This window comes from Hemiscyllium ocellatum, chromosome 10 (genome assembly GCF_020745735.1).
Source record: "Hemiscyllium ocellatum isolate sHemOce1 chromosome 10, sHemOce1.pat.X.cur, whole genome shotgun sequence".
In the NCBI taxonomy this organism is placed as follows: Eukaryota; Metazoa; Chordata; class Chondrichthyes; order Orectolobiformes; family Hemiscylliidae; genus Hemiscyllium; species Hemiscyllium ocellatum.
The window spans coordinates 87,752,418-87,776,847 of record NC_083410.1 but is presented as its reverse complement, the minus strand read 5'-3'; the positions used below and the strand labels follow the sequence as shown (position 1 = coordinate 87,776,847).

General features: G+C 41.3%; 2 protein-coding genes across 3 annotated transcripts in view; one reads left to right on the top strand and one right to left on the bottom strand.

The window, feature by feature from the left end:
- Positions 1 to 9,046, bottom strand: part of abhd12 (abhydrolase domain containing 12, lysophospholipase) — a 151,974-nt gene extending 142,928 nt beyond the window's left edge. The window contains exons 1-2 of the mRNA XM_060831719.1: positions 8,982 to 9,046; positions 2,735 to 2,942 (exon numbers count right to left, since the gene is read on the bottom strand). Of these exons, the coding sequence (XP_060687702.1) occupies positions 2,735 to 2,913 (179 nt within the window). The 5' untranslated portion in view covers positions 2,914 to 2,942; positions 8,982 to 9,046. The remainder of the gene's footprint in view (positions 1 to 2,734; positions 2,943 to 8,981) is intronic.
- gins1 (GINS complex subunit 1 (Psf1 homolog)) overlaps positions 8,897 to 24,430 on the top strand; it is a 51,496-nt gene continuing 35,962 nt past the window's right edge. Inside the window, exon 1 of one of the 2 annotated variants that reach the window (XM_060831721.1) lies at positions 8,897 to 8,971. Coding sequence is in view for 1 of the 2 variants with exons in the window: in XM_060831720.1 (XP_060687703.1) it covers positions 9,216 to 9,290 (75 nt within the window). In the remaining variant the exon portion in view is untranslated. Of the gene's footprint in view, positions 8,972 to 9,085; positions 9,291 to 24,430 lie in introns of those variants that run through there. The other variant, XM_060831720.1, reaches the window with a different exon arrangement.

Sequence of the window (24,430 nt, the reverse complement as noted above, 5' to 3'; positions counted from 1 at the left end):
CCAACCACAACGAGGACGGAGTCCTCCGGTCCTCACATTCCACACCACGAATCTCCAAGTCCAACGCATCATCCTCCACCCCTTCTGCGACCTGCAGCCTGACCTCACCACTGAAATGATATTTGCCTCCCCACTCCTATCTGCACAGGGATTGTTCCCTTTACAACTCCCTATTAAGGTCCACAGACTCCACAAAACCCTCCTCCACACTTGGAACCTTCCTCTGCTGCCACAGGTGGAGGAAAACCTGTCCCCCACCTCCTCCCCCTCACCTTCTTCCAAGGCCCCAAAGAATCATTCCAAGCCCGGCAGATTCACATGCATTTCCTCTAATCTGATTTATTGCATTTGTTGCTCCCAAGGTGGTCTCCTCTACATTTGAGAGACCGAGTGTAAACTGGGCAAATGGTTCAGGGAACATTTATGGTCCATACACTCTCATCAACCCCACCTTCCAGTTGTCATCCATTTGAACTTCCCTGACGACACGCTCAGCCTGGGCCCCCTCCACCATCAACACAAGGCTACATGCAAACTGGAGGCAAGAACACCTCACCTTCCGCCTCAATAGTATACAAACGTTTGGCCTGAATGTAGAATTCAGCAGCTTCCAAATTTCCTCAGCTCCCATCTCATTCCAGATTCAGCCCTCCCTCCCCAACTCGTTAACCTGTCCCTACCTGCCTACCATCTTTCTTGCCCATCATCCTTCTCACCGACCAATCCCAGCCACCTCCTACCTACATCCATCTGCTGCTATCCCACCTAACTTTCCCCCAGCCCCCTACCTCTATTTTGCAGCCCCCTTCCCCTCTCCCAGTTCTGATGAAAGGTTCCAACCTGAAATGTCAACTTTCTTTCTCTTTTGATGCTGCTTGATCTGCTGCATTTTTTCCAGCTCCACCTTTTATCCACTCATATGGTATCTTATATTCAATCAACATTAAAACAATTTCAGGAGCCTCCATATCCCCTCACATTTTGAATAAAATTCAAAAATTTATTTCAGAAAAAAAAGTGTTTGGAGATAGTACAAGTAATAACTGCATTAGTAGAGCAGAGATGGCTGACTTTGGCCCATGGTTCCAAAAATTCACTGCCAAGGGATTTCCTTGAATCATGTCAAGTTCCTTGGTAGATGAATTAAGGAAGTTGATTACTATGATCATTCAACAACACCATTATCATTGTTCCATTTGACTACCAAAATAAGGTGAAGTGGACGGATCCGAGGTTTCTATCAGCAAGACATTCCTAATTTCCTTTCTTGAAAGGATTCTCAATTTTTAGACTTTACGACCAACAACTTTCATAGCCATTTATGCCATAGCAATCTGTATCCAAACAGTCTAAAAATGTGCATGCTACCTTCCCTAGTTTCTAGCATTAGCCTTAAATGTGTTCCATCATAGGAACACTGGGACAAAGGTAAGCCATTTAGCATCTCCAGCATGTTTCCCCATGCAATAAGATTAGCTGATCTGTTGTCCAACATACCTTAATACGTTTATTAACAAATATCTTTCAATCTGATATTTTAAGATTAACAGTAAGCGAACATGATTTGCAGGAGTTAAGCTTTTTAAGACACTGCATAATTTTATTTCAGAAAAAATTCAGCCCTGACTTAAAGTTGCTTCCTAATCCTGGACTTTAAGCAGTAAAAACATGCCCTCCCCCCAAATGACCTTACGTTTGTCTTAGTGGGTTAAAAAGTTCAATCAAGTTACTCCTTGACCTAAACTCCAGAGAATACAACCTCAGTTTGTTAAAATCCACCATAAATTTAACCCTTGAAGTCCAGGTATCATTCTGATAAATATATTCCCTCTAAAGTCAATATGTCCTCAAAGTGTGGTGCTCATAGCTGTTCAGAGTGAAATCAAGGGTGGTGCATGAAGTATGACTCCTGCCGGTTTGTTCTGTCAATGCAAAGGTCAGCATTCCATTAGCCTTGATTATTTCTTGGACCTGATCATGACATGTTGGAGGAGGTGTTTGCAAATGACTGGAGGGAGAAAGGGTATGATATACTAATCCACCTCACTCTCACAAATCCCACAAAATACAAGCATTGACTTAATCCTTGGCCATTCTTCTCAGAATAGCACACCAATTAATAGCAACAACAAAAATGTTAAGACAACAATTTAAATTATGACCATCAGATCAAAACTTTTCAATTTTTATTTTAACTATCTCCAAAATTATTGAATTAAGAAGGTTTAAAATCGAAAGTATACAAACACAACTTACAAAAAAATAGTAAAATCAAATAGCAACTATGACTATCTACTTTTAGCAAATCCGTTGGGGTAAACGATTTGGATACTTATTCTCTTTGAGCCACATCTTTCTTGTTAACAGGTGTACGCATTGAGAAATTAGCCAAGATGTGCTTTAATACGCAGCTAAGTTACTTAAAATTTTAACTGCGTTCCGAATTCTTCCTCCAGACAGAATAGGCTCATCATTTTTCAACTGTCCTTTTCTGTCCTAGAGAAAAACCTGACTCAATATTCATGTGAAATTTCCGGTCAGATGTTTCCGCGCCTTTGGTTACGTTTAGTGTTACAGTATTACAATTCTAACTCGAAAAATAAGAATTGTATTTATAGGACGTTGAGCTTTTAACGTTTCATCTGATTTGACCAGTCGTTTTTCGAACTCTCATTACAACCACTGATTTTCTTGTAGTACAGCACTTGCCCTCGCACACACGCACCATTCTTACCTCCAATGACCAGTTCGCATTCCCGTTTTTTCGTCTATGTCGAGGTTGTTATCACTTCCTTTGCTAGTTGCTGCTTTGTGGCTGTGCTTTAAGCTTGGTGCAAGATGTACGGAGTCCTTTTGCAGTGTCGTGACGGTCGTGTCATGTTCTACTATCAGGGAATTATTCCTCTTTCGCATTACTAGAAGAGGAAAATGCGAACAGCCACCTTTATTTAGAAAAGAAAAATAAAGAGCTGAAGGTGAAGCACTGGTAGTGGCAATCAGCTATACCAGCGCAGACTTTAGTCTCTTAGTGTTTTGGTTTTTCGAAATAAGCCCGGTTCAGTGCATTGTTTGCAGCAACTCCCACAGCTTCGAATCAGCTGATCAGTTCTAACCTCTCACCCGTTTGGAGGAGACACGCCTCCTATGTTTTAAGAGTCAATATGTTAAAGTAGGCATTTTTTTCAGGCTAGCAGGCCGAAAAAACTCCCTAAATAATTGAGCGTTGAGATGAGGCTTTAAAATGAATGTCCCAGCTGATTTCTGCTTCCAGGCATTTTGCTAAATATCAAAAATATAATGCATGAACTGTCTGGGAACAAGTTGCAAGTTTAATGGGAGTGTAGGACGAATATTCAATTAAAAACGTACAGCACAGAATTAATTACTCTAGCATCCCTTCGTTATCGAGAGGATTCTAAATACATAACACCGATTTAAAGTAATTTGTAAAAGACCCAGAGAGATTTTATTTTTTGCAAATTGCAATTCGTTGCCCGTCAGGATGGTGAAAGTCAATGCCACAACAACTTTCAAAAAGGTATGCCATTGAGAAAAGAAAAAAATGCTGGCCGTGACCAAACAGCACTCTGCCATCCCAGTTTTCTTGACTCCAGTTAGATGAAATAATAATTACTCTCCAATAATTGTCTAAATTATTACGAGAAAAATTTATTGATCAGTATGCGAGTTGCGTTGATACAAAAAGCAAAGTATCGAAATTACAGATTTTAATTATTGAACAAATTTGAATTTTAATAGTTTGCACAACCGTCGCACATTATGAAAAGCTTTGCAGACAATAAAGTATTTTGGAACAGCTGTCACTGTCGAAATGGAGGAAATACGTAGCTAATCCGTGCACAGCAAGGTTCAACAACAACAAATTATGTAAATAATCAGACTTTCTCTGCATTAGTTGCGGGATAATTATTGGCTAGATAACCAGGTGATGAAGCACAGAATTCCAATCTAATTTTACATATTTACAAGATTCTATTTACATCAACATATTACAAACATGCATCCTAAATGTAACCAACCACAATTTGTGTCCTACCCTATAAACATAGGAAGCCAAGTGAATCCCCTCTATGCCAATCACTTGAGCACAATTTCTATGGCCAATTATGATACAATTAACTCCAGGTTCCAAGAGAACAATTAAATTCTTTAGAGAAGATTGGGCAAAGACAGGAGGGTGGAGTGCATTAATTTCCCCTCCCTCTCATCCTAACCGCCCCTTTTTTTTAATGTTGCACTACTGATGGGTAGCACTTGTTAATTGTTTACTTTGTCAAATAGGTGATTTGGTGGTGGTTATATTTAAAAAAAATACCCACCCCATTTTTTGAATTGTGTTAATGGATTATTTATATTCATCTGAGAAGGCAGATATTCTGTCAGAAAGACGATTTTTGTTAAAGTATTGAAAATAAAGCTGTATTAATACTAAACATAAATCTGACCATTGTTTATGTATTGAGTACTTGCTTAACTGAAGAAGGGCTTATGCCCGAAATGTCGTTTCTCCTGCTCCTTTGATGCTGCCTGACCTGCTGCGCTTTTCCAGCAACACATTTTTCAGCTCTGATCTCCAGCATCTGCAGTCCTCACTTTCTGCTACTTGTTTACTACCAGGTAAGGTCTATCCTGCTTTGTCACTCTCAACATCTGAACGGCAACTGATTGAGTAAAAGCTATGCTTAAAAATACATTCAAAATCCTTTATAGAGATGTACCCAAACAAATTCATTTACAAAATGTACTTCTCAATTATATTAAAATTTTCAAAATGAATTGAACAATAGGATTGAAAGATATTGGTCTGTTTCTTCCCACCTGTGTCGGGCTGACAAAATTTAATACTGTGCAGCAGCCCCTCAATTTGGGGATGAATGTAGCTTGTACCAAGAAACAATGTGAAGCCCTTTAACATGGGAAGGCTGTTATGCTATGGCTACCATATGGTCTCGCTGACCAGAAAACTTTTCCATTGTTACGGTCTACCTTTAGTATATCAAAATGACTTCCAGATTAATAACCATCTTGTTTTCCCAAGTAGTGAGATGTTTTCCCTTGACATCAAGTCTTAAGATGGGAATTGAACCTATAACCTCTAGCTCAGAGGTAAGGACACTACCAGTATGCAATAAGATCTCTTTAGGTCAGTACTATTAAGTAAGTGGCAAGAAATGTTTCTTAGAAATAAAGTATTGAAGTGACCTTTTGCATATTAAAAGGTAATTTAGTGATCTCCGACTAAACCCCACTCTCTGCAACTGTCAGTTTCCTGACCCACAGGCCACAATCAGTGAAGATTGGGGACAATATTTCATCCTCACTAACACTCAACTCTGGAGGTCCCCAGTGGTGTGTACTCAGCCTGTACTGTATTTGCTGTATACTCATGACTGTTTCGCCAAATACCAGATTAATAGCATTTACAAGTTCACTGATGGCACTACCATAGTCGGTCGAACCTCAGATGGCAACAAAATAGACTACAGACGGGAGGCCGAAGACCTGGAAAAATGGTGCACTTAGAACAACCTAACTCTCAATGCCGGCAAAACCAAGGAACTCATGACTGACTTTCGGCAGGATGTTACTCATGCCCCCCTTACACATTAACAGGACCGAGGTGGAACGAGTGGAAAGTGTCAAGCTCCTGGGAGTGGCCATCAACAACAAGCTTTCTTGGATTCTTCACATGGATGCCCAGATTACAAAGGCCCAACAACATCTCTTCTTCCTCAGGCAGCTGAGAAAATTTGGCACGACGGCAAATACCGTTGCCAACTTTTATTGGTGCACCATCGATAGCATTCTGTCTGGATGTATCCATACCTGGTATGGCAGCTGTACCATTCAAGATTGGGGACAGTTACAGAGAGTGGTGAACTTGGCCTGGACAATCATAAAGGTCAACCTCCCATCTACAGAACCCATTTACCAGAACCACTGTCAAGGAATGGCCACCAGCATTCGCAAAGATCCATCCCACCCTGGCAATGCTTTTCTAAACTTCTAACAACAGGGAGAAGGTACAAAAGCCTGAACACGTGCACCAGCTGGTTTCGAAACAGTTTCTACCCTACTGTTGTTAGAATACTGAATGGACTCAAAATTCTTAGCATTCGTCTGTACCTGTGTTTATGTTTTGCCCTTGTTCACCTACTATTTACTTAGCTATGCTATTTAATTATGTGTATTGCAAACAATACAGGCAGATCAAAGCTTTTCACTGTGCCTCAGTAAATCTGACAATAAATTCAATTCAATTCAATCCAATGCATTCTCATCAGTGTGAGAAAACATGGAGCAGCATTTAAATAGAATGCCAAAACCCTGCTGAAAGATTTTAAAATTTAGAGATTTTCTGCTCAGAAATGTGATCAAAACATTCTGTTCATCAGTTTGTCTGATACCATGCTGTCAAACAACCAGTTACAGAATGTCATACCTTCGAACCTGATTTCATCTCCTTTACCTGCTGCTTATTGAGATGGAGATCTCCATCTTTATAGGGTGAACTTTAAATCCCAAGTTGAATTAATCATCAAAAGTACCTATTTCTGAATGTGTAACATCATTCTCACTGAGCCTTCAGCTATGCCTTTGATTCTTATTTTAGGTTCTCATGACAGATAAATTCTAATTGCTCCTAATAAAACCAAATATTACAGATGCTTTAAATTTGAAATAAAAACAGAAAATACTGAACAAACTCATCAGGACTGAAAACATCTGCAGAAAGAAACGAGAGTTAACATTTCAAGTTCAAAGACACTCCTTCAAAACTGATTCTCTCTCCACAAATGCGGCTAGACCTGTTGATTTTTCTCCAGAATTTTCTGTTTTCATTTCTAATTCATCCTGTTTTGTTTCAATCCTAAAGACCTTTCATCCATTACTTTTGAAAATGTGTTGCTGGAAAAGCGCAGCAGGTCAGGCAGCATCCAAGGAGCAGGAGAATCGATGTTTTGGGCATGAGCCTTTCTTCAACCTTTCGGGCTCGTGCCCGAAACGTTGATTCTCCTTCTTCCTGGATGCTGCCTGACCTGCTGCGCTTTTCCAGCAACACATTTTCAGTTCTAATCTCCAGCATCTGCAGTCCTCACTTTCTCCATCCATTACTTTAGTGGGCGGCACGGTGACACAGTGGTTAGCACTGCTGCCTCACAGCGCCTGAGACCCGGGTTCCCGATTCCTGACTCAGGCGACTGACTGTGTGGAGTTTGCACGTTCTCCCCGTGTCTGCGTGGGTTTCCTCCGAGTGCTCCGGTTTCCTCCCACAGTCCAAAGATGTGCAGGTCAGGTGAATTGGCCATGCTAAATTGCCCGTAGTGTTAGGTAAGGGGTAAATGTAGGGGTATGGGTGGGTTGCGCTTCAGCGGGTCGGTGTGGACTTGTTGGGCCGAAGGGCCTGTTTCCACACTGTAAGTCTAATCTAATCTACTTTTGCTAATTTCCATGAGTTTCCCATCTCCGACATTGAGTACAAATCCTCAACCATGACAGTGACTATTTATTATTAGTTAGAACACTTGAAAACAAGTGATCACAATAAATGAAGCACAAATTATTTCTGAATAGTAACTTGCGGCTCTGGAGCTTGAGAAGACTAAGCTAGGAGAGGTCAGAGAGCACCAATGAATCAATTCATTGTCTCCGAGGAGGCAGAAATGGAAAATTTGATGGATTGTGGTCAAATCAGAAAATCAAACAGGAATGGGTCTGAATCAAGTGTGGTGCTGGAAAAAGCACAGCAGGCCAGACAGAGTCTGAAGAGCAGGAAAATGGACGTTTCAGGCATTAGTCCTTCCTCAGGATTTCCGGATGAAGGGCTTATGCCCAAAACATTGATTCTCCTGCTTCATGGATGCTGCCTGGCATGCTATGCTTTTCCAGCACCCTTCTCTCAACTCTGATCTCCAGCATTTGCAGTCCTCACTTTCTCCTAGGAATGGATCTGAAGACCTCTCTTCAATCCTGAACATATTAAGCAGAAACCTATGAACACAAGTGTGTCAGCTTGGGAGTTTGTTGCAGAAGAGAAAACGTGCTGCTTTTTCACTTTTTTCCAGAAGCTCGGGAGTGTTAAAGGTTTGCTGATGTTATTCCCTGAAAAAGTGGAATAGTAGTTTAAACTAATACCAGGGAAAAACATGTGCTGTATTGGATTTATACCTTAACTAATTATACTAGGTATGTCTCTGAACTACTTCCTGAACACAACAAATTTGGCATAGAGTAAATAAGTTCAGAGCATTGAATGTACGACTCAAAGATTAGTACAGAAGAAATACATTTAAATTCTGAGAGAGTTGGCTTCAGTGCTGGACAAAGAGTAGCAGTGCTGTGCAGACAGTCTTCTCAGTTGTGCTACGACCACTGTCTTGCCAAATTGCATAACAAGGACCGTGCAGTAGGATTTCAGCTTAAAAAAAAGGACAGTTGGAAGAAGGTAAGGTTCACGTGAGGGGAAGTTTAGAAAGAACAAGGCAACACTACAGAGATGGGGATAATTATTAACCAGTATGACCGGAAGGGACAGAGCATACAAGCATTATTAGGAGAAAAATTAGGACTGCAGATCAGAGTTGAGAATGTGGCGCTGGAAAAGCACAGCTGGTCAGGCAGCATCTGAGGAGCAGGAGAGTCGACGTTTCGGCATAAACTCCTCAGGAATTAATTACTCTAATTGAATGCCCACAGCATTTGTCACATGGATGAATTAATAGTACAAATGAACATGACATGTGAGTTGTTATAGAGATAGGATTGCCAGCAGTGGAAGGAACAAGCAGCAAGCGCTCTCCTGGTGTTCGCCAGTTGGTCTCGCGTCGAAATAGCCGTTTGGCTGGGAAGCTCGAGCCGGGGGGAGGTAGCAAAACCAAACGGTTCATCTACGTACAGGAGGGAGGCATAAACGAAGACGAACTACACATTTTTTAAAAAACTCACTCGGGTACATATACCTTTTGTACGAACATTGAGTAGAAATTGTTCGCCGTTTAGAGTTTGAAGCTGGTTTCCGGGGGAAGTGACGGAGCTGGCTTTCCTGATTGGTCCCGACGACACCGCGCTCTCTGCTCGGTTTTGGCGGGGGTTCGGATTGAAGATTTCTGTTCCATGTTTTCAGCTCATTGGTGTTTAATTTCTTTTTGTGTGTGGTGAGGTTTATAGAATAGCGTTTGCTTCTTCTGTGAATAATGTTTTGTGAAAAAGCTATAGAGTTAATCCGAGAGCTCCAACGAGCAGCGGAGGGTCAACTGCCCGCTTTTAATGTGAGTAATGAAGTATTTTCCACATAAACCTTTTTAAAATATTAAAAATGAAGTACTGGTCTTTCTCCGGAGGAATGTTATTGGGCTCGAGACTTTAACTTTGTTTTTCTTCCTAGAGGTGCTGCTAGAATGCTTTTTTTTTAAAACACCCTTTTTTAACTACAATCATTGCAATGACAATGGATGGGATTAATAACGCCGTTGAATAGTACAGCCGTGATTGAATTGGTTGCGAGGGAGAAAGTTATTGATTGTTTTGCCAGTGGTCAAGTGGATAGAAAAATGGCGAGTTATTTATTTGGGTAGGACTAATCCGGAGAAATCTGTGATTCTAATTGCATTCCAACAGATGTACAGTACGGAAATAAACCCTTTGGTTCAACTTGTCTATGTCAACCTAATCTAGTCCACCTGCCAGCACCCACCCCATATCCCTCTAAACTCTTCCCATTCATATATCCATCCAGACTCCTCTCAAATATTACAATTATACCAGCCTCCACTACTTCCTCTGGCAGCTCATTCCATACACGTACCACCCTCTGTGTTCCTTATGTCTCTTTTATATCTTTCCTTTTTCACCCAAAACCTATGCCCTTCAGTGTTGGACTCCTCCCATCCCAGGGAAGCGACTGTGTCTATTTAACCTATCGGCGCCCCTTGTGATTTTATAAGGTCACCCCTCAGCCTCTGACGCTCCAGGGAAAACAGCCCTAGCCTATTCAACCTCTCCCTATAGTTCCAATCCTGGCAACATCCTTGTAAATCTTTTGTGAGCCCTTTCAAGTTTCATGACATCTGTCCAATAGGAGGGAGGTCGGAATTGCACGCAAAAATCCAACAGTAGCCTAACCAATGTCCTGTACAGCTGCAACATGACCTCCCAACTCCTGTATTCAGTCCTGACCAATGAAGGAAAGCATACCAAATGCCTCCTTCACTATCCTATCTACCTGTGACTGTGTTTTCAAGGAGCTATGAATCTGAAATCCAAGGTCTGTTTGTTCAGCAACACTCCCTAGGACCTTGGCTTTGCATTCAATGGTAATGAGGCAAGGGACTGCGCAATAAATGGTGGATATTGTGAATTTTAAAGGAGACTTGGAATGCCTGCTTAGATCCCTGAAAGAAGGACAGGTTTTATAAAGCAAATGGTGTGACATCATTGCAATATTGTTTTCATGCTCATGCATAATTCCTCATAGCTTCCCTACAGCATGGAAGCAGACTATTTGGCCCATCAAATCTGCACCGACCCTCCAAAGAGCATCCTACTCTGACCCATGCCCCTATCCACCCCTGTAACCTTGCATTTCCCATGATCAATCCACCTAACCTGCACATCTTTAGACTGGGAGGAAACCACAGCACTGCAGAATGATGCAACTGTGCAAACTCCATACAGATAATTGCCTGAAACTGTAATTGAAGCCAGGTCCTTGGCACTGTGAGGCAACAATGCTAACCACTGCCATTCAGTAACAATCAAATTCTACAGAAAACTCAATGCTGGGAATCAAACCTACAAATGCTGATTAGCACCTTTAACCATTTGTCTTAGTCCAGCGTGCTCTCCTTTGTGCCACAGAGCCGTACGTCTCACTATTACACAGCACTATGCCAATCATATATTGGTTTTGTGTGTATGAAGTGATTTTCAGAATTTGAGTCAAATGTGATTTACTTTGGAGCTGTGTGAATTACAAGATATGACATGCTTTAGGCTTCCTTTACATTGAATATAAGAATGCAAAGCTGACACCAGGAATAACCTGGCTTGTAGCACAGTTATAACCAGCGAACACGGGTAGCAAATAATTTGCAGAAGGATGTAGGTTTACTCGCTGAGCTGGATGGTTCATTTCCAGATGTTTCGTCACCCTACTTGTAATATCTTCAGTGGGCGTCTGGGCAAAGCACTGTTAATTCCTGCTTTCTATTTATGTTTGAGGTTCTTTGGGTTGGTGACACTTCCTGTGGTGATGTCATTTCCGGTTCTTTTTCTCAGGGTGGTAGGTGGGGTTGAACTCGATGCGTTTATTGATTTTGGTTGGAATGCCATGCTTCTAGGAATTCTTTTGGGCTATGGGCATGCTTCAATAGCCTTCTCCAATATCTACAGTACATCATTTGTAACTTGGAACACCTCTGATGGAGGGAATGATGACTAAGGATGCAGCAGGGAAAGAGATCTAGAGGGTCACAGTAGATCTGCTTTATGTCTAAAACACTGGAGGGCTCCAATGAATTAGGTAATTTAAAGCCTGGATTACAGAAGTAAAACAATAAAAGCATGTTATATTCATATCTGCCTTAGATATTTTCTGATATGATCTTTCCTATATGTAGTCTAAGGATTCTTGTTTTCCTATTAATGTTGATAAATATCTAATTGTAGTTCATATTAACATACAGTACAAAAACTATAAAAGCATAAGATATGAGGAGAAATAGGCAATTCAACTGTATGTTAATATGAAGGGTGTAAACTTCAGGTTCCTTGTGGATCAAACATGTTAGCTAGATCCTATCTCATAATTTTCCAATTTATTTTGTGGCTTTGAGAAATGCCTACAGTCAAATCTTCAAGTTGTTTTATTCCGTTTGCTCAACCTCACTTCCCCTCAAAGTTGGTGGCTCAGTGGTTAGCACTGCTGCCTCACAGCACCAGGGTCCCAGATTCGATTCCAGCCTCTGGTGATTGTCTGTCTGTGTGGAGTTTGCACGTTCTCCCCATGCCTATGTGGGTTTCCTCCCACAGTCCATAAGATGTGCAGGGCAGGTAAATTGGCCATGTGAAATTGCACGTCATGTTTGGTGCATTAGTCAGAGGGAAATGGGTCTGGGTGGGTTATTCTTCGAAGGGTTGGTGTGGACTTATTGGGCCGAAGGGCTTGTTTCCACATGTAGGGAATTTAATCTAATCTAATTAAGGAGTGAAAAGGAAGAATAAATCATGTACTCTGATCCTTTAAACTATAAATTTTCTTAACTGCAAAAACTATAAAAGCATAAGATATGAGGAGAAATAAGGAATTCAACCCATCAAGTCTGCTCTGCCATTTAATGAGCTCATGGCTGATCTGATAATCCTCCACTCCACTTTCCTGACTTTATAAATCATGATTCCTTTACAGATTTAAAAAATCTGTAAATCTCCATCTTAATGACTCAATGGCCCAACCTTCTGTGCTAAACAATTCACAAGATTCACTACCTCTGAGAGAAGAAATACCTCCTTATCTGTCTTAATTATTCTGAGATTATGCCCTCTGGCCCTAGATTCTCCCACAAGTATTGATGTATATTTTGTTCCACAAATCCAGATGACCAGTTTCTGTACAACAGTCCCAGACAGCCGACAAGAGATTCTCAATGTCCCCAAAAATAGTCGTGTGTCTACCTGTGGTGACACTTGTCCATAAATCTCTGCCCTACACACACAGACAGAAAGTTGATAATTCACATGGTCAATAGTCATTACTTAAAGATGGAATTTACAAAACCCGATGAATGTTGATGTCCTGTGATAACTTGTGAATGGATTGCAGGGACTGATTATCATATTCTTCATGACCACGTGTTGATGGTATTAAAGCAGAAGGGTTTTGCCTATTCTCAATGGGGGAATTCACGTGCCCATGTTAATATGGAGGTGAAGTAAGACAACGGCAGCCAGAAGGTAGTTTAACAGGTTTGTGGCCAAGACTTAGTCTTGAGTGAGGCTGCAGAGGAATCCACATATGTGGCTCCACTGGACTCCTCCTCCTTCTGGGATACAGTCAGTCTCCTCCTCCGCCTCCCCCCCCCCCCCCCCCCCCCCCCCCCCACAACTGAGATGTTCAGTCTATATTGTAAGAGGACAGGCTGCCAATTGATACTGCAGTAAGTCTCTTTGGCAGTGGCATGTTTAACCCTTGAGTGCCCAGTAGGGAAAAAGAAGTAAAATATGGAACTGATTCCTTTTGTGGCTTTCTAACTTCCTCATTCCCTCCTATTGATCATTCTATGATCCACCAGGTCCCCTCAGAGCCTATAGCGAAAACATTCTGACAACAGTGGCCATAAGCACCGGAGCACTAGAATGTAGGCGATTACGATTAGTATTGTAATTCAGATATGTACCAGCAGGCCTCCTAATCCTCCACGAATACCCCTAGTGACCAACTCCTCCATTGTTTGGAGAGTCTGGATTTCCTGTGTGATGTGTTGAGTGAGATCAGTGATGTTAGTGGACCCATCAGGGATGTAGGTGCAGCACTCTGCCCCAACAATAGCACAGCTACCAACCTTCTTAGTTAGCAGAAAGTCCAGGGCCAAATGATTCTGAAGGGCCACAGTCCTAACTGCAAGTAGCTCTGCGTTAATTTCAGTTAAAGCACTAGCCATATCATTGGTGACCCCCTTCCCATGCAGTCCTGAGCTGACTAAGTTCTTGGGCATGTAAAGAGATTCCTGTTGGCAGAGAGAACATTCTCACTCAGATGAGGAACTTTCTGGGTCTCGGGGGTGAGGGCAAGTTGCCCGAAACACAACATATCCCAGGTAGCATGACTCCTCCCAATCGAAGGGAAGCCAAGGGTAGGCTTTTAGCCCGCAAATAAAGTGTATGTCATTGTAAGCTGTCAAGGTGAAAACCATCCTCCTCTCTCTTTCTTTTTCTCTCCCCACCCCCCCGCCCCCATCCCACCCAAAAAAAACATAATCTGGGAGCAGGATTATTTCAGAGGTGGCCTGAGGTTCTTTGTGGATGGCGGGCCAAATAACAGAATATGGGTACTTTATATTTAAGTTCCGAATAGGTTCGGCCCAGGGGATGGCAGAGACTCGTTCCCACATAAGTACCTTTTGGAAGGCTTCCTTTCCCACCTGAAATGAATGGTGTAGTCGAAAGTATTGTTGAGAACTACAAGGGAGGGAGCCCTATGGGATTGGCTGTAATTAGGATGCCACCAGTAATTAGGACTGGTGGCATCCCGTCACCAGTACCCATATTCTGTTATTTGGCCCGCCATCCACAAAGGAACCTCAGGACGAAATCCCCTGGCTTGGCAGCGGGGTAGTCCCCTTCAAACAGATCGTCGTTTTCTCTGGTCAGGGTGAACCTGCAGGAACTAACCAAATCTCTCCAAAGAATGCAAACTTTGGAGAGATTTGGTCAGTCCCTGCAGGCACACGCTGACCACCTCCCCCAGCGTGTTCATATCTAGTCTCTTGGGAGGAGGGGGGGGGGGGGGGGGTAGTTGGACTATCCCAGGTCCCCATGGGGTCCTCATGGGCTTCCCATAAACCACGGAGACTGACCGATATTTGCTTGAAGGGGCCAAGAATAGGACCTTCAACCAACTTAGGCCTGTTTCAGCTTTGCCAGCTTATCTTTTAGGGTACCATTTGCTCAATCCACACTCCAGCCATTTTTGGGTGGTGAATGCAGTGGAATTATTTATTGCTAGTTCCCTGCAGATTCCCTGGTTAATTTTAGCCGTGAAATGCGGCCCATTGTCTGAGCTTATTGTCTCTGGGAGTCCATAGCGGGGAATTATTTCCCTCAACAGTATTTTTACCACTTTTGCAGCTGTGTTATGCCATGTCAGGATTGCCTCAATCCATCCACTGAAGACATCTACTATCACCAAGCAATACTTATAACATAGAATTACCCCGGATACAATGAAATATAGTTGTAGACAGTTGAAAGGCCCACCAGTCAATGGAGTAATCCCAGAAATGCAAGGCATTCCTTTTCTAGCACTTGTCTTTTTGCGGATCAAGCATGCTTTGGCTAGTTTCTCAGCCATTGTTTTGGGAATCAGGATGCCACCACGTTTGTAGCAAAGTACTGACCATTTCCACCTTGCCTAGGTGTGTACAGTTATGTACATAATCCACCAAGATTGGTAAAAGCAAAGAAGGAACACAGACCTGTCCCACAGTTTGGTATGAACATCAAGGGTGCACCCAATCTGTGACCCACGGTCTGTGTTCCTCTGTAGGGGTGTTTGCTGTAAGTGACGTATCTCACCCAGGTCTGGCATACCATCCTCAAATTTGTGTTATGGAGTGTTGCTCTGAGCCGAACAGAATTTGGAAAGTGGGGTATTTCCCCAATAACGGACACTAATCTAACTGGCCCATGGTTACCTGTTTGGTGTTACGTTGGCAGTTTTCTAATCCTCTGGGATTCCTGGATAATTACGACCAGTGCATCTACTATCTATAGGCGTTTCCTTTAAAATCTTAGTATGCACCCCATCTGGTTCAGGGGTGGCACAGTGGCTCAGTGGTTAGCATTGCTGCCTCTTAGCGCCAGAGATCTGGGTTTGACTCAGCCTTTCGTGACAATGTGGACTTTGTATGTCTCCCTCCACATCCACTTGGGTTTCTGCTAAATGCTCCTAAATCCTCCCACTGCAAAGATGTGCAATTAAGGTCGAATGGCCATCCTAAATTGTCTATAGCATCCAGAATGTGCAAGTTACATGGAATAGCCATAATAAATGTGAGGTTGTGGGGATATGGTAGGGTCTGAGTGGGATGCTGTTCAGAGGGTCAGTGCAGACAGGCTGGCCTCTTTCTAAAAATGTAGGGATTCTGTCTTATCGGTCTTTAGCCTCATTAGTTTCCCCAGCGCTTTTCTTCCAGTGATGGTTATTGTATTTATTTCCTTTCTTCCTTTTGTATTTTGAATATTTAGTAATTTTCAGGTGCCATCAGTGTCTTCTGCACTAACAACACATGCAAAGTATTTCTTCAATTCCTCTGCAGTTTCCTGATTCCCCATTACTATTTCCCCAGCCTCCCTTTCTAAGGGGCCAACTACTTGCCTCTTAAATTGGTGTTCTGATATTCAAATATTCTGGCATATGCTCTCGTTGTCACTTGTTTAAATCTTGACTACACCCAGCCATGGTATTATTTTCTTTGTTTGTAAATTCTTATCTCTGAAAGCGAAGCATAGTGTGTGTTTGCATGAACAGAATTTTTTTGCCACATTGTTTATTGAGAATTGCTGATCATTTAAGACAGGATAACAAAATTCTGTCTGATAGGACTGAGATTTGGCAGTTGACCTTCATTGTAGCAGTTTGTCAAAGATTTAGCTGTGGCATCCGACCAGCTGGCCTTAATGTACTATTTCGATGCCTGCAATCTCTACCGTTTTAAAAAATAAAATTGCAAGTTCAGTTATTTAAAGCATACTTGCAATTTCCATGATAGAAGATGATCTGAAACATAACCTGAAAGAAATCATCTCAAACTGCTTCATGCTTTGCTTCAACACCAGCAGAAGTAATGTCCAGCCTTTGCTATTCTTGAACAATTGCCATATCAAAGTATTGGATAATCATCAAAGAAGAATGTTGCAGATCCCTTCTGTCAAAGAACTGATGTATGATGAAATGTGGGCTTTTCGACTTTGAAGAGATATAAATTAGAAGTAGGATTAGAATAATGCCTGTGTGTATCTTAATATTTTGTATGTTTCCATAATTCTCCTATACAATGCTTTACTTCCTGTTTCCATATTGTTGTCACAGCTCTGTAATTTAAAGTGGTAATTTTTCCAAATTTTTTATTTTTGTTAAAATGGAAACTGTTGACACAATTATTATTTTTCTAGTTTCTTCCTTTTTCTTTTACTGAAAAAAGACCAAGCTTTTTGTCTTGCTCTCGCCAGAATGGTTAAGAGAATGTCAAGAGAAAATAACATTTTTTACGGGCCCGGCCTGACCCCCTCAAAACATTTTAAGCAGGTCGCCCAGACCGTAACTTTGCTATTTATTTTAGGTAATTGTATAGTGGATATTCTTGGAGTGAATTAGCTGATTCGGTTGCCAAGTTTTAAACAAACAGAATGTAATTACAAAATTATGGAATGAAATAAAAACAGAAAATAAGTTAAGTCACCTGGTATTCTATCTAAAAACCTGACAGACTATCCCAACGGAATGATGCTGTTCTGAAAATACCTGCAACGGTCCCAATAAACACATCCCTTAGCACAAAGTAAAAATGAAAGCCCTCACTTTCTCCTAAAAGTAAAACATATCAGGGCTCACAGGTTTGAAGTTAGAGAGATAGAATACCTGGCTAGACTTGCCCCAGCTGTCTGTCTTCACACACTCTACTGCTGAACTGACTCAAAAACTCTAATCTATGTGAGCTGGTCACTCCCCTTTGATTATACTGGTTTTTGTTAAGACATGAAAGCCTTAGGCTGGAGAACCAACATTGCGATTACCCACACCCCCACCCCAAAAAAAAATGAACAATTAATATCCAAAGCTGGTTTCAATTTTCAATACTCCAAAAAATAACGGTTAGTACCCTAAAACACGCACATATATTCACTGACTATAAACATGAAAACATGCACGATTACATTTGGATTCAGTTTGTTGTTCCCCCACCACTGAATGCCGCCATCTCTCATTAGAGTCTTGATAATGCATCGGTGGTCATTTCTCGACTTGCCACATGCACAATTTTCAAATTGAATGGCTATAACAACAGACTCCGTTTAAACAGTCTGGCATTTTTGTCCTGAAATTTCTCTACAAATTTCAATGAGTTATAATCAGTGTATACAATTGTCTCAGATGCATTGCTGGTAATATAAACACTGAAATGTTGTACTGCCAGCACCAAGCTCAGTGTCTTTCTCAATTGTCAAATATTTCTATTCAGTTCAGTTTCCTGGAGAAATACATTTAAGTCTTTTCTATCTTCTCATCATCCTGCAGGAACACAACACTGACACCCACATCACTCTCATCGATCGCCACACCTAATTACGCAAAGCCTTTCAAAGTGGCTAATACTGGTGCAGTGGTTAATACAGTCTTCAGGTTGTCAAACGCCTTCTGTCCACTGAAACCTCTTGCCTTTTCTTTTAGCAACTCAGTGATTGTAATAGTCACACTGCTAAACTTCGGCGCAAACTTTTAATAAAATCCACTCAATCCCAAGAACGGTAGTACTAGTCTTTTTGTCGATGATATGGGAAATTCCCTAATTACTTTTCTTTTCACATCCCGTGGGGCCACTTGTTTATTGCCAATAACATGGCCCAGGAAGCTGACTTGGGTTTTGGCAAATTCACTTTTAGGTAGGTTTACCACCAAGTTTGTCTTAAGTCAATTAAACAAGTCTGATAAATGTTCCTTCTCTGTGTGACTAAAGTTCACTAGGTCATTGATGTACATGACAGTTGGGCAATCCAGCAGTGACCTGTATTGGTTAGGCTCTGAAATGTGGCTGCAGTATTTTTCATACCAAATGGCATGACTTTAAATTAATACAGTCCATTTGACATTACAAAAGCTGAAATTGCCTTTGCTCTTTCTGACAGTGGTACTTGTCAGTAGCCTCTGAGTAAGTCTAACTTAGAAATCTAAGTTGCTAGCACCACCTTTTCAACACAGTCTTCCAACCACGGAATTGGATATGCATCAGTCTTTGTAACTGCATTGATTTTGTGATAATCCACACAACTGTTGGGTATCATCTGGTTTTGGCACCATTACTATAGGTGAGCTCCAGTCACTGTAACTCACTTCAATTATGTCATCTTGGAGCATGAGTTCAATCTCCTTCTGAACTTGTGCCAACTTTAGAGGGTTATGTCTTAAGGATTTTGCTTAATCAGAACAGCATCTTCTATATCCACATGTACAATTAGGTTAGTAATTCCCAGCTAATTTCCACATATCCGCATGATAGTAATAACTCTTTCAGGTCACTTCAATTTTTCTCAGGAAGGTAATTCAATAATTTATCACAATTTTTGACAACTTCCTCATTGTCTAATTTAATTAAGGGAATGTCCAATTCAGAATCCTCTGAACTTGGTTCTTCCCTCTGTGTTGTGATCAATAATGCTTTCTACTTTCCTTTCCTGTCTGGAGTCCCTATCAAGTAGTTCACCTCACTCAATTTCCTTTTGATTTTATAAGGTCTACTAAAGCTTGCTTTTGAAGGTTCACTATTACTGTAAATAACACTAATACATTATCCCCAACAGCAGAGTTGCGAATTTTTGATTTCTTGTCTGCTTCCTGTTTCATTACATGCTACGATATTTTTAAATGCTGTCTAGCCAACTCCCAAGCTCTAATTATTCATTCTGTAAAATTGGACACACAGTCCAAATGCATGTTCTCTGAATTCTGACTTACTAACTTCTCCTTCATCAATTTTTATGCTCCTCTCACTTCATGCTCAAAAACTAATTCAAGTGGACTGAGTTTGGTCGATTCATTTGGTGCATCTCTAATCGCAAAAAGCACTAACGGAATTCCCTTATCCCAATCATTTGGATAGTCCTGACTATAAGGCTCCATCATGGTCTTTAGGGTTTGATGCCACTTTTTTAGTACTCTGGATGTTATGCAGTAGATTAAATTGTTTTATTCCTAAGAAGTCCATAACTTCCTTGAACTATAGTTTGGATGTGAAGTTTGACCCTTGACCTGACTGCATCTCCATTGGTTGTCTGTGTCTAGTAAAAGATTTGAGAAATTTTTCTGCAACCCTTCTATAGCTGTGATATTGTGTAATGGGTCGGCCTCTGGAAATCTGGTCAATGCATCCATTATTGTTAACAAATACTGATTTCCACTTTTTTGTTTGTGATAGGGGACCTACACAATCAATTAAGGACCCTTGTAAAAGGGTCCCTAAATGCTGGAATAGGTTTATTACCGTCAATTACCTGACATGTATGGCACATCTGGCAAAATTTAGCTACATCCTCGTGTGGTCCAGGCAGTAGAAATGTCTTTGTATTTTAGCCTGTGTTTTCCTCACTCTCAAGTGACCTCCAAGTGGTAGCACATGCACCTCTCGCAACTCTTCCCTTCTCCACCATTTGCAAGGACAAATTGTATTCCTGGAGCTGAGAGATTGTCCAGTATTCCCATCACACATTCTCCACTTTTCTCTGGACCCTGTAGCCTCACTTTACCTAATTGTGCGCTTTTTGTCTCACCACAAATTCCCATTATAAGTACCATTTCTGGCGAAAGTCCTTCAGGAGTACATATCTCCTCATCCTTCAGCATCACAGGCTGAGAGGATCCTGTGTCCCATAATATTATAACCTGCTACTCCTAGCCTATGTGAATAAACTTTACCTTTGCAGATATATTTTCTAAGCAGGTCCGGCACTTCCTCCTTAACCAACCTCCAATCAGCTTGTCAACTCTGATGCAGCTTTCTCCCATTCCAAAAAAAACTCCCAGACTTCTTTGGTTTTCCTTCATCTGGCTTTTTCCTAGTCCACCAACACTGATTTCACGTGGCCTACTTTATTACAATGAAAACACGAGAGCTTTTCACCTTTTTGTCTCCTTCAAAGATTTTGTTTTTACCCTGTGGTGAGTCAGCCTTATGATCTTCACCGAGATCTACCTTTCCCTTTCCATGTAAGGATTTCTCTTTGCCACAGTTTCCAGCCCTTGTGGACTGAAATTGATTCTGGAAGCCAAACCGTGTTTTATTGAGCAACTCATTCATCAGCCACTTCAACTGCTAACCTTGCCGTTTTAACTCTGCTCTTCCACATGAGTTTGCACTACATCAGCCAGTGAATTTTTGAACTCTTCCAAAATAATTGTCTCTCTAAGAGCATCATAAATTTGCTCTGTTTTTAAAGTGGTTATCCACCTATCAAAATTACTTTGTTTGATCCTTTCAAACTCAGTGTATGTTTGACCAGAGTCCCTACTTAGGTTCCTGAAACATTGTGTATAGGCTTCTGGTACAAGCTCATATGCACTTAAGATGGTTTTTTTCACTTCCTCATACTCCCCAGATAGCTCCTCTGATAATTATGCGAATACCTCACTAGCTCTACCTAGAAGTTTGATTTGGATCAACAAAACCCACATGGTCACTGGCCACTGCATTTGTTTAGCCACTTTTTCAAGTGAGATGAGAAAAGCTTCAATATCCTTCTCATCAAATCTAGGCAATGCTTGAACAGACTTAAACAGTTTTTCACCAGGCTTTTGACTACCAGGGGCTTGCTCCTCCTCACTCTCTCCTTCACTAAGCCTACCATCAGCCTTCATCTCTGTCCTTTTAAGCTGATTTTCCTTTTGATGTCATTTTCTGAAGTTCAAACTCTCTTTTTCTTTCTCTTCCACTAAAGTCCTTCTTTTTCTTGCTCTTCTGATTTTAATCATAACTCCAACTGTTTCATTTCTGCTTTTAACTGAAGCTTCTTCATTTGAAATTGAATTTTAGTTATCACTACAGGTCCTGATGGGGGTTTCCTACAAATTTAAATGCTGAGCGACTGCTGCAATCATCTCATCTTTCGTCACATTAGGAGGTAACTTCAACTTCAGCTTATTTACTAATCCCCACAGCTTGGTCTTTATTTGCCTTTTGTAAAGCCCCCAGAGGTCAATTCTTCCACCTCTAGAATCTCCTTCGTGACTGAAAGAGCCATTGCTATCCAAGCGCTATTTAAGCCAACCATATCAACACCTGAAATAAAAGGGACTAACACCTACCACTCGCTGTTTAATTTCCACAAACATTTGTATGCAGGTAGCCCAGACTGTAACTTTGTTTTAAGTAAGTGTATAATGGATATTCCTGGATTGAAATAGCTGATTTGACTGCCAAATTTTAAACAAACAATTTATTTACAAAAATTATGGAATGAAACACAAAGCACAGAAAATAAAATACTGGATAGCTTATCCTATCAAAAAACCTGACAGACTATCCTAACTTAATGGTGCTGTTCTGAACATACTTGTAACAATCCCAATAAACACATCCCTTAGCACAAAGAGTAAAAATGAAGCAAAACAGGGCTCGCAGGCTTTAAGTTAGAGAGATAGAGTACCCGGGTGGACTTGTCCCAGCAGCCTTTCTTCACATGCACTGCTGCTGCTCTAAATCAAAAACTCTAATCTAAATGAAGGCTAGCTACACAGCATGCTTGCTACACCCTTTTGATTATATCTTTTTTTAAAGACAGCGGAATGGTAGGTATGATCTATATGGACTTCAGTAAGGCGTTTGACAAGGTTCCCCATGGGAGACTGGTTAGCAAGGTTAGATCACATGAAATACAGGGAGAACTAGCCACTTGGATACAGAATTGCCTCCTACATAGAAGAGAGGGTGGTGGAGGAGGGTCACTTTTCAGACTGGAGGTCTATGACCAGTGGAGTGCCACAAGGATGATTTGGATGTGAGCATAAGAGGTAAAGTTAGTAAGTTGGCAGATGACACTAAAATTGGAGGTGTAATGGACAGCAAAGAAGATTACCTCTATCTACAATGGAATCTTGATCAGATGGGCCAATGGGCTGAGAAGTGGCAGATGGAGTTTAATTTAGATAAATGTGAGGTATTGCAGTTTGGGAAAGCAAATCTGAGCAAGACTTGTACACTTAATGGTAAGGTCCTAGGGAGTGTTACTGAACAGAGAGACCTTGGAGTGCAGGTTCAAAACTCCTTGAAAGTGGAGTCGCAGGTAGATAGGATAGTGAAGACAGCAATTGATATGCTTTTCTTTATTGGTCAGAGTATTGAATACAGGAATTGGGAGATCATGTTGCGGCTGTACAGGACATTGGTTAGGCCACTGTTGGAATACTGTGCAATTCTGGTCTCCTTCCTATCAGAAAGATGTAGTGAAATTTGAAAGGGTTCAGAAAAGATTTACAAGGATTTGCCAGAGTTGGAGTATTTGAGCAATAGGGAGAGGTTGAATAGGTTACGGCTATTTTCACTGGATTGTCGGAGGCTGAGGGGTGACCTTTTATAGAGATTTCTAAAATCATGAGGGGCATGGATAAGAGAAATAGTTTTTTTTCCCTGGGGTAGGGGAGTCCAGAACCAGAGGGCATAAGTTTAGGGTGAGAGGAAAGATATGAGACCTAAGGGTCAATGTCTTCACGCAGAGGGTGGTACGTGTATGGAATGAGCTGCCAGAGAAAGTGGTGGCGACTAGTACAATTACAACATTTTAGAAGGCATCTGGATGAGTACATGAATAGGAAAGGTCGAGGTGGGATAAGGGCCAGACACTGGCAGGTGGGACTAGATTGGGTTGTAATATCTGCTTGGCATAGACAAGTTGGACCGAAGGGTCTGTTTCTGTGCTGTACATCTCTATGACTCCATTATCTGTTAGGTGTAAACAAAAAGGGCCCCAATAAACCTTTCAAGCCCAGCTTAGTTGGAGCCTGGCTAATTACCCCTCTCTAGGGAAAAAAAACTCAAGGGCATAGTAACCTTGTAAGAAGACCAACATTGGCACTCTTTGCTCATACAATGTATCAATGAGTAGCCTTGCAACTGGACTCTGATAGGGGCATTGCTGTGGAGAATACATCAATTCATGTTTGGCAGTTAAGTGCCAGGCTTTGTTCAAATTTTAAAACTGATTCAGATTGGTCAGGGAATTGCCCCGAGGAAATGAGCAGAGAATGGCTGTTAGCTATTTTGATTTGAAACAGATGCATTATATTTAGCATTGTCCATTGGGCCCTCTAGCCCATGAGACTCTGGTTCAAATCCCACCTAAGATGTGTAATATCTTTTGAATGGGTTGATTTAGAAACAATTGTCAGTTGGACTGGCAGTGTGATGCACTTTCTTGTATTGGATACGGGTAAAGGTGCCACATTCCTGCTGGACCTTAGGACAGCTATCTCATTACAGCTGACTGGTGGTGATGAAACCTGAGGGTCATCACACCTTTGGTGAGGGATTGGTTGAGAAGGAGAGAGGCCTTCATGGTAATCTCAGCTGGTGTGGAATTGCACTTGTGCATCTGGTATCACTGCATCGCAAACCAGCTATCCAGCCAAATGAACGGACTGACCAAAATAGTGGACAGCGGAAAATCAAAGCTGGAAGAACTTTTTTTTTGAGGTGTTTTCAGTGCTGGGGTTAATTTCCTTGTTTTCTTGGATCAATTTTTTAAATAAGTTTTTGGCTTTATTTTTGGAATGTAAACAAAAATCAAAATGATATTTTAAATGAGAGGAAAGAGAGAGAGCAGGAGTTTCAGGAGAGAGCACGTAGGAGATTGGCTGTAGAGTGCACTAAACTCCAAGCAGTGAACTTTCACAGTTGACTGTGAAAGTACAAGCATCTTTGGAAATGGA